General features: G+C 57.6%; 1 protein-coding gene across 1 annotated transcript; it reads right to left on the bottom strand.

Annotated features, from left to right (window-relative positions):
* Window positions 1–1,478: 1,478 nt before the first annotated feature.
* Window positions 1,479–8,993, bottom strand: SBK2 (SH3 domain binding kinase family member 2). The gene is made up of 3 exons (XM_032263148.1): window positions 8,739–8,993; window positions 4,123–4,325; window positions 1,479–3,205 (listed from the first exon to the last, which is right to left on the bottom strand). The coding sequence occupies exons 1-3, from the start codon at window positions 8,989–8,991 to the stop codon at window positions 2,615–2,617; spliced, it is 1,047 nt and encodes a 348-aa protein (XP_032119039.1). The 5' UTR covers window positions 8,992–8,993; the 3' UTR covers window positions 1,479–2,614.
* Between the last annotated feature and the right edge of the window lie 1,410 nt (window positions 8,994–10,403).

The following is a 10,403-nucleotide window of genomic DNA, read 5'->3' as shown; positions in this document are numbered from 1 at the left end:
CCCCCCCCCCCCCCCCCCCCACCCCCCCCCCCCCCCCCCCCCCCGCACCGTGCCCCCTGCCCGGGCTCCACTCCCTCCCACCCAGCACGTGGCATCCCAGCCACCTCCAGATTTTTGGGACACATTCTTGGCCTAACAGCTTGGCTACTTGAGATTCACAGATAAAGGGGGGCAAGAGGCCTTGATATACCCACCTCCGTTGACTCCCTTCTTCTCTCCAATGATTCCTACTCCAGGAAGCTCACTCAGATCATCCAGGTCAGAGGCTCCAACACTTTGGCTTGAACCTGGATTCGAAGGCTCCTTGGGGTCCCTCCACAGGAGCACACCTGCTGTCAGCCCCGCTGTGGGCAACACCTCGGTGGCCTCAGCAGGGGCCCTGCGGGGTGTGCAGGGGCCAGCGAGTGCATGACACACGATCCAGCCCTGAGTTGTAGCCTTGCTCTGGGCCTGAGGCCAAGGAGGGCGAGGAGAGGAAGAGGGAGTGTTTGCAAAGAGGGCAGCTGCCAAGCAGGGCCGGGGAGAGAGGACAAAGGTGCGAAGGAGAGAGGCTCAGGCGCCCGCGTGACCTTCCCAGCCTGGCTGCACATCGACAGGCGTGTGCACACACACACGGGTCCGACGTCCACACACAGTGCGGCACATTCACCCCCATACACACAAGGACGTTGGCACACACAAGCTCACGTGCTCGTGGGCTCACAACAGGCACAAAGCTGTGTTATCGTCCACACGCGGCGAGGCTCAGGCTGCACCGCGCCATCATCCTCTTCCCTCCGTCTCTCTCTCCCTTCCTCTCTGTCTCTGTCCTTCTCTCTCTCCCCCATCTGTTTCTCTATCTCCATCTCTCCTTTTTCTGTCCCCTGTTTCTGTCTCTCTCCATCTCTCCCCACTGTGTCTGTCTCTCCACCTCTGCACCCCATCCTCCCTCCTTTACATGCACGTGCACTCACATACATGCACACACACTCATGCACACAGGCACACACACTCATGGACACATGCACACTCACTGGCGCACACACACATGCTCACACATGACATTCATACTTGCAAACACATGCACACACGCGTATAGTTCCTTGATGGAAGCTTTGAGGACTGTATTTTTCATTCCATTGTTAGCACACAACTTTGCTTTGGTAAAGGAAGGGATTCTTAGAAGCAAGTGGCTCACTCCCTCCTGCCCACAGCTCTGCCTCAGGACCCCTGTGGGAGGCTCAGGCAGCACCAGATCATCCTCGCCCCTCTGTCTCCTCTCTCTGTCTGCATCTCCACCTCTCTCCCTCTCTGTCTGTCTCTCTCCCTTTCTGTTTCTTTCTGTCATCCTCCATTTCTTTCTGTGTCTGTTTCTCTATCTCCATCTCTCCTTTTTCTCTCCTGCATGTTTCTCTATATGTGTATCTCTGTCTCTCTCCATCTCTCCCTGCTCTCTGTGTCTGTCTCTTCAGCTCTGCACCCCACCCTCCCACCTCTGCACACCCTCTGATGCACACCCCCCTTCTCGTTGCTGAGCAGACTTGCAGCAGCACTGGGATGGGAGTGCCAGATGGAGTTTATTTGCAGAGCCACTGGGGTGAGAGAAGGCAAGCACATCACAGAGGGTGGTGCCAGGTGGGAGGGAGACCCGGCTGGAGAGGAGGGAGAGGACGTCGGGAGGACAGGGACGGAGAGGAGGCCTTGCCACACCACACCGGCTCGTTTATTTCATAGACATTTCCCGACCCCTGCTGCAGGCCATCGCTGAGTACATGGGGTCCGTCAGCAAATGGGATGGGCAAAGCACAAAATAACCACAAAAACTAAGCCATGCAGTTAGAAGAGGACACACATCCTAGAGAAACAGTAGAGTGGGGGGATGGGGAGGCAGACTGTAATAATTTGGTACACACAGCTGATATCCCAGCACTGTGGGAGGCCGAGGCTGGAGAATTGCTTGAGACCAGGAGTTTGAGACTAGCCTGGGCAACATAGCAAGACCCCCATCTCTATTAAAAAAAAATTTTTTTAATTAGCTGAGCATGGTGCTGCAGCCCCTTAATCCCAGCTACTCAGGAGATGGAGGCAGAAGTATTGTTTGAGGTCAGGAATTTGAGACCCATCTGTGTCACACAGCAAGACTTCCCCCAACTCTAAAAAGTTTTAAAAATTAGCCGAGCCTGTAGTCCCGGCTACTCAGGAGGCTGAGGCTGGAGGATCGCTGGAGCTGTGGATTTTGAGGCTGCAGTGAGCTGAGATCAAGTCACTGCAGTCCAGCCTGGGAGAGCAAGACCCTGTCTCAAAAAAAATAAAAGTGCAGGGCGTGAGGGGATGAGCCCCGAGCAAACAGCAAGTGCAGAGGCCCTGGGGAAGGCGGTGGCAGGTACGGAGGGGCACGCGGAAGTCTGAGACCCCCCTGGGAAGGTGGCAGTAGGTACGGAGGGGCGCACAGAGGTCTGAGGCCCCCGTGGACCAAGGGAGGGATGCAGCCTGCAGAGAGGAGCTAGGAGGAGGACACCGAGGGGATCCCAAGCCCCAGGGATGAAAACACACAGAGGAGAAACTAACAGCCGCCAAGCGACAGCCTCGAGGCCTCGGGTGGGGCGGCTTCCCTCTCTGCCAGCCCCAGGCCCGCTCACTGCCGGGCCTCCTCTTCCACCTCTCCCACTTCTTCAGCCTCGCCCTCCCGCTGCCTCCAGGGGCGCCCCAGGTGCTCCCTGATGATGCTCACGGCGCTCCTCCTTCGGGGGTGAGGGTGCAGCAGCCCCCACAGAAGCGCATCGGCCGCGGGGGCCAGGCCGAACCAGGGCTGAGGACGGTCCTGCGGCTGGCCCGAGGCCTGCCAGATGAGGAAGTCCTCGTAGAAGGGGTCGGCCTCGGCCAGGGGCTGGTCCCAGGGGAAGTAGCCCGTGAGGAGGCAAAAGACCAGGACCCCCAGCGCCCAGGCGTCCAGGGCGGGCTGAATGGGCAGGCCCTCGGGGAGGGGCGGGGGCGCGCAGAGCTCGGGGGCCGTGTAGGGGATGGGCGGCCCGGCCAGGCGCAGCAGCGTCCCGCGAGGCCTAGTGTGGCCGAAGTCGGTCAGCTTGAAGCGCCGGCAGTCGGGGTCGCACACCAGCACGTTCTCCGGCTTCAGGTCCCGGTACACCAGGCCGCGCGCGTGGATGTACTCCAGGGCGGAGGCTAGCTGCGCGGCGCAGCGGTGCACTGCGGGCTGCGGGAGGCCCACCTGCGGGAGAGGGGCGGGGCCCGTGCCCCAGGACAGGAGTCGCCTGAGACTGAGGCCCACCTGCGGGAGAGGGGCGGGGCCCGTGCCCCAGGACACGGGAGGCGCCTGAGACTGAGGCCCACCTGCGGGAGAGGGGCGGGGCCCGTGCCCCAGGACAGGAGGCGCCTGAGACTGAGGCCCACCTGCGGGAGAGGGGCGGGGCCCGTGCTCCAGGACAGGAGGCGCCTGAGACTGAGGCCCACCTGCGGGAGAGGGGCGGGGCCCGTGCCCCAGGACACAGGAGGCGTCTGACTGGGCTGCGGGATTCCCATCTGCTGGGAGAGGGGCGGGCCCAGTGCCTGGAGGCCCTTGGAGGCAACCGAGACCACAGGGCGGGTCCTGCGCCAGGGAAGCAGGCCGGGACACTAAGGAGGCCGTTAAGGAAGGCTGTGAACTGTTGGCCCCACGAGGCCAAGTATGATCTGTGAGGCCTGTGGGTTTAGGGTGCCTAGGGTGACCCCGTGAGGCCTACTGTGACCTCATGGAGCCTGTGGGTTTAGTGGGGCCTAAGGTGACCTATGAGTCCTGTGAGTTTATTGGGGCCTAGTGTGACCCCCATGAGACCTGTGGGTTTAGTGAGCCTGGGGTGACCCCATAGGGCCTGTGACTTGATTGGGGTCCATTGTGACCTGATGCTGCCTGGTGCGTCTCCATAGTGTCTCATGTGGATTCTGTGATGTCTATGAACAAAGAGGCCTAACAACTCGGCGAGTCCTGTGGGCCCACGAGGGGCCTCCTAGGGGTGGGTAGGGGAGGCGGTGGGGGGGGTTCGCGGGGTAGGGGAGGCCAGGTGGGTAGGAGAGGCCAGGGGAGGCCCAACACAGTGTCTGTTTCCTGCGGCCGTTCCTGGGAGGCGTGCTTGGGGTCTGCCTACGCACCTTGGGCTGGATGAAGGCCATGAGGTCCCCGTGCAGGACGGGCTCCGTCAGGAAGCTGTAGGAGTGTGCCGACTCGATGCCAATGCCGTAGGCTGTCACGATGGCCGAGTGCACGCCCAGCGAGAGGCCCACGCAGAACTCATACAGGAAGCCGCGGAGGGACGTCCGGGGTTTGGGAAGCTGCTTCAGTGCCAGGGGCGTGCCTGGGGCAGCAGGGAAAGTGTGAGAGGTGTGCAGGATCCAAGGGCCACCTGGGCCAGCTGCCCTGTTCCCCTGTGGTCCCCCTTGATGGTCCCTCGGCTTGGACTCTTTCCCGTAGGCCAGCTCTACTCTCTCCAATTCCCACCTCCCTCCTGAGCCTGCCCTAACAGCGTGACCACCCAAGCATCACTGGTGGTGCCAATAGTTACAGCATGTTGTGGCCCAGCTGGTGGCTTGGGCCTGAGATCCCAATGCTTTCAGAGGCTGAGACGGGAGGATCCCACGAGGACGGGAGTTTGAGACCAGCCCAAGTAGCACAGTGAGACCCCATCTCTAAAAAAAGTTTTAAAAAGCCGGGCACTGTGGCTGAGGCCTGTAATCCCAGCACTTTGGGAGGCTGAGGCCAGTGGATTGCTTGAGGTCAGGAGTTTGAGACCAGCCTGGCCTACATGGTGTAAACCTGTTCTCTACTAAAAATAGAAAAAACTAGCCAGACGTGGTGGTGGGCACCTGTAATCCCAGTTACTTTGGGAGGCTGAGGCAGGAAAATTGCTTGAACCCAGGAGGTGGAGGTTGCAGTGAGCCGAGATCATGCCACTGCACTCCAGCCTGGGGGACAGAATTTTAAAAATATATTTAAAAAAAAATTAGCTGGTCGTGGTGGCATCTCTTTAAAAAATAAAATAAATAATAACAGTACTTGGTGAATTTCTACACTGCTTTCTTACCAGCGCATAACCTTGGAGATGGAAGAATACAATGAAATTTCTCCAGTGACCTTGGTTGGCTTCTCATGACAGCAAACTGGTGTTTGAGGCAAAAAAGTATTTCTGAGACATCTGGGGAAAAGGTAACCCACACTGGGTAAAAAAGCCAATTAAGGGATTGTGGATTTTGTCACCTGTGGAAACGACTTCCTAGAAGCTAAACTCCCTGAAGACAGAACTTCTGATGTCTTCCTTTTTTTTTTTTTTTTTAGATGCAGTTTCACTCTTGTCACCCAGGCTGAAGTGCAGTGTCAAGATTTTGGCTCACTGCTACCTCTGCCTCCCGGATTCAATTGATTCTCCTGCCTCAGCCTCTGGAGCAGCTGGGATTACAGGCACCCGCCACCAAACCTGGCTAATTTCTTGTATTTTTAGAAGAGATGGGCTCTTATCATGTTGGTCAGGCTGGTCCTGAACTCCTGGCCCCAGATGATCCACCCATCTCCCAAAGCACTGGCATTGGAGCCATCATGCCCCCTTGCTTGCTTGCTTGCTTTTTCTCTCTCTCTCTCACATTCTTTCTTTCTTTCTCCTTCCTTCCTTCCTTCTTTCTTTCTTTCGAGAAAGGGTCTCTTTCTGTCACCCAGGCTGGAGTGCAGCGGCACAATCATGGGTCACTGCAACCTCCGCCTCCCAGGCTCAATCAATTCTGCTGCCTCAGCCTCCTGAGTAGCTGGGACTACAGGCATGCACCACCACACTGGGCCAATTGCACACCCAGCTAATTTCTTTTTCTGGCATCAGAAATTCCTGCTAATTGGCTAATTTAAAGAAAATTTTTGCAGACAGTCTCGCTATGTTGCCCAGGCTGCTCTCAAACTCCTAGGCTCAAGCAATCCTCCTGCCCTGGCCTCCCAAAGTGCTGCAATTACAGGTGTAAGCCACCACGCCCACCTTGATTTCTTTGATTTCTGAACCATCAGCTTCCAGGCTGCAACCTTGCCCATCACGAGGCCATGTGTGACTGGGCTAAATTCCCTCCTTATCTGCCAGGTGCAGTGGCTCACGCCTGTAATCCCAGCACTTTGGGAGGCTGAGGCAGGTGGATCAGGAAGTCAGAAGATCGAGACCATCCTAACACAGTGAAACTCGTCTCTGCTAAAAATACAAAAAATTAGCTGGGTGTGGTGGCATGCACCTGTAGTCCCAGCTACTCAGAAGGCTGAGGTAAGAGAATCACTTGAACCCAGGAGATGGAGGTTGCAGTGAGTCAAGATTGCACCACTGCATTCACTCCAGCCTGGGTGACTCTGTCTCAAAAAAAAAAAAAAAAAAAAAAAAGCCCTCCTTACTAAAAACACCGGCCGTCCCTGCCCACTCCCCAGCCAGATGCAGTGGGTCCTCTTCTGTGTGTTTGTAGTGCTCCCATCAGTGCTGCGAAGGCCACGCCACTGGTGTCAGTGATCCCCACCCATCTGTGCTCCCCACGTGCCCTGAGCTTCTCAACGACAGTGACATGCTCAGGGCCCCAGCATCATGCAGGCTGGGGACAGGTGTGCTGGAGGCCTCGAGGTGCATGTTCAGGACATGCCCATGGGGGGTCCTCATTGACAACACCCCGGCTCTGTGACTGCTCATGCCTCCGGCTCTGTGAGCACCCAGGGCTGGATCTCTGTGTGTGGTGTGCTGCTGTGTGACTGTGCTATGCTGTCTGTGTTATAACTGAGTTGTGTCTCCCCAAAACTCGTATGTTGGAGTCCTAACCCTCCATCCTGCTGAATGTGCCTGTGTTTGAAGATAGGGTGTTTAAAGAGGTAAAATGAGGTCACTAGAGTGGGTGGGCCTCATCCAGTGTGACTAGTGTCCTTACAAGAAGAGGACATCAGGACACAGACACGCACAGAGGGATGACCACATGAGGACACAGGGAGAAGATGGCCAAGTGCAAGCCACAGAGAGAGGCCTCAGGAGAACCAACCCTGCTGACACCTTGATCTCAGGCTTAAAGCCTCCAGGGCTGTGAGAAAATAGACCTCTGCTGTTGGCCAGGCACAGTAGTTCATGCCTGTAATCCCAGCACTTTGGGAGGCCGGGGCAGGAGGACCACTTGGGGCCAGTTTGAGACCAGCCTGGGCATCACAGTGAGACCCCACCTTTAAAAAAAAATTAAAAAATTAACTGGACATGATGGCATGCACCTTTAGTCTCAGCTACTTGTGGGGCTGAGGTGGGAGGATCCCTTGAGCCCAGGAGGTCAAAGCTATAGTGAGCTATGATTGCACCACTGCATCCCAGCCTGGACAACAGAGTCTCAAAAAAAAAAAAAAAAAAAAGAAAGAAAGAAAGAAAAAAGGCCAGGCACGGTGGCTCATGCCTGTAATCCCAGGACTTTGAGAGGTCGAGGCAGGGGGATCACTTGAAGTCAGGAGTTTGAGACCAGCCTGGTCAACCTGGTGAAACCTCGTCTCTACTAAAAACACAAAAATTGCCGGGCACGGTGGCTCAAGCCTGTAATCCCAGCACTTTGGGAGGCCGAGGCGGGTGGATCACGAGGTCAAGAGATCGAGACCATCCTGGTCAACATGGTGAAACCCCGTCTCTACTACAAATACAAAACATTAGCTGGGTATGGTGGCGCGTGCCTGTAATCCCAGCTACTCAGGAGGTTGAGGCAGGAGAATTGCTTGAGCCCAGGAGGTCAAAGCTATAGTGAGCTATGATTGCACCACTGCATCCCAGCCTGGACAACAGAGTCTCAAAAAAAAAAAAAAAAAAAAAAAAAAAGAAATGAAAAACCCCGCCTTTGTTATGGCAGCCTCAGCAGATGAATGCATGCTCTTTCTGCATTCGCGCTAGGAGATTCTTGAAGGCAGGAACTGGCTGTGATTCAGTTCTGGGTCCTTGCCCACTCAACCCCCGAGCACAGGGCTGGGCTCAGAAGGTGCGCCCTGAACCGACTGACCTCAGCTTTCCTCCATGTTTCCTGTTTCATGGAAGGATGCAGGCTGTGTATGTGCTTGGCATAAAGGTCCAGGGAGTAAGGAGCTGTCCTGCACACCCACTGTGTGCCGGCCTTGCTAAGTGCTTAGCAGACAGCATCACTGTGCATCATCCCACAGTGACCACTACAGCCACCACATGAGGCTCATGAGCCGGGAGCTCTGTCTTACCAGCATTGTCCCCAGCAACCAGAGCAATCCACATGCACTCAGAGGATCAACCATTCTTCCAACAGAAATCGTTACCCACGTTTTTCAAAGGAGGAAGCTGAGGCTCAGAGAGGTCAAGGGAATTCTTCAAAACACACAGCTTTTGGCAGGGCACTGTGGCTCACGCCTATAATCACAATTGCAATTTGGGAGGCTGAGGCAGGCAGATCACTGGAGGCCAGGAGTATGAGACCACCCTGACCAATACAGCAAAACCCTATCTCTACTAAAAAAGAAAAATATACACACACAAAACTTTAGCTCGGTGTGGTAGTGCACACCTATAGTCCTAGCTACCTGGGAGGCTGAGGCCGGAGGCTCACCTGAACCTGGGAGGTGGAAGTTGCAGTGCCAAAGAAACAAAAACAAAAAACACAAAGCTTTGGAGGGTGGAGGTAAGACTCGATTCTGGTCTACCAGCCTCCACAGCCTGGGCCATCGCAGGCCTGTGCCCTGCCCCCAACCGAACACTGCCACCTCATGCCCCACCACCCAGTACCTTTCTGACGATGGGTGACCAGAAGGACTCGGCCGTAGCGACCCTGGCCCAGGGGACGCACCTCCTCGTAGAGCTCGTCCACCTCGGCCCGGACCAGGGTCTGAGCACTCAGCGTCATCATGTCCTCCAGAGCCAGAGCAGCCTCCTTGCCCTGCTGGAGTTCCTCCACAGTCAGACCGCCCAGGCCCTCCTCCTCGCCATCCTCTGAAGTCCTCACCTCCACCGGCCCTTCCTCAGATTGTTTGCCGGGCATTTCTGCAAGGACAGAGGGGCGCCCAGGCTCAGGCCCCAGACCCAAGGGAGGAGGAGACTGGGGATCTGGACTCCTGGGTCTGAGGGAGGAGGGGCTAGGGGGTCTGGACTCCTGGGTCTGAGGGAGGAGGGGCTGGGGTCTGGACTCCTGGGTCTGAGGGAGGAGGGGCTGGGGTCTGGACTCTTGGGTCTGAGGGAGGAGGGGCTGGGGTCTGGACTCCCGGGTCTGAGGGGGAGGGGCTGGGGTCTGGACTCCTGGGTCTGAGGGAGGAGGGACTGGGGGTCTGGACTCCCGGGTCTGAGGAGGAGGGGCTGGGGGCTCATTGCCCTTCTCATTGTGACTCAGTCTCCCTCTTGGTGAGAGGCGGGGAGACCAGTCTGTGCTGTGAGATGAGTTCAAGCCCCAGTTCACAGATGTCCCTGCCCCCACATCCCTGCCCCGCCACCCTGAGGTTGAAAGATGAACCAGATAACCGAGACTCCCCCCATCTTGTTTCCAAAGCAAACAGACTTGGGCCCTGGGGGTGGATGAGTAGCCTCTGTCTCCTGAGAACAAACAGGTGCTCTGGGCCCAGGGCTGGGAGGGCGGGGCTGCGCAGAGCGCCTGGGACGCCTGGGTCCTGCATGGGGCCGAGCACTTGGGATCAGCCCCCAAGCTCTGGACAGGCCTGGGGTCCCACTTTCCCAGCCCAGCCGCCACCTCAGACCTGGACCCCCAGCCTCTCCTCTGCCAGACCCATGGGTCCAGGCCCCAGCCCACCCCTCTCCCAGAACCTTATACAACTCACACAATAGGGGACCCCCAGATTCTGCTTCCCTCACCCTCAACCATGCCACAGCCTCCAGGTGCAGCCTGGGCACCCCTGAGGGACCAAGGACGCGGGCCACCTGGCACAGTCACCCTCAGGTGCCACCCACCTCAGGCCAGGGTGCTCTGCCCGCCTCCAGACCTGGGCTCAGCCCTTCAGACCTCACCTCCTCCAAGGCCTGCCTGACCCTCTGGTGCCGGCTGTGGTCATTGCCCGGCACTTAGGGCCCATGCCAGCAGAGGCCTGCCCAGGAGCAAGACCCGCCCCCACCTTGGGGGTCGTAAGGCCCCGCCCCCAGGCCCGCCCCTTCTGCCCCCACTGGGAGCAGAGCGACATCGTGCGATGACTCCTGGAACTGGCTGTGGTCAGGCGGATACCCTGACCCAAGAACTCAGCCCTCCCTCAGACCCAGGAGTCCATGCCCCAGCCCTCCTTCCTCAGACCCAGAGTCCAGGCCCCAGTCCCTCCTCCCTCAGATCCAGGAGTCCAGGCCCCAGCCCTTCTCCCTCAGACCCAGAGTCCAGTCCCCAGCCCCTCCTCCCTCAGACCCAGGAGTCCAGACCCCCAGTCCTCCTCCCTCAGACCCAGGAGTCCAGACCCCCAG

This window comes from Sapajus apella, unplaced genomic scaffold (genome assembly GCF_009761245.1).
Source record: "Sapajus apella isolate SASKATOON/1434 unplaced genomic scaffold, GSC_monkey_1.0 scaffold135, whole genome shotgun sequence".
NCBI classification, from domain to species: domain Eukaryota; kingdom Metazoa; phylum Chordata; class Mammalia; order Primates; family Cebidae; genus Sapajus; species Sapajus apella.
This window is presented reverse-complemented; position numbering and strand designations above follow the sequence as displayed.

Coding starts and splice junctions, on each gene's coding strand:
- SBK2 (XM_032263148.1), bottom strand. CDS start 8,991: ATGCCCGGCAAACAATCTGAGGAAGGGCCGGTGGAGGTGAGGACTTCA. Junction 4,326..8,738: donor GGTCACCCATCGTCAGAAAG/GTACTGGGTGGT, acceptor CTGCTGCCCCAG/GCACGCCCCTGGCACTGAAG. Junction 3,206..4,122: donor TGGCCTTCATCCAGCCCAAG/GTGCGTAGGCAG, acceptor CCTCTCCCGCAG/GTGGGCCTCCCGCAGCCCGC.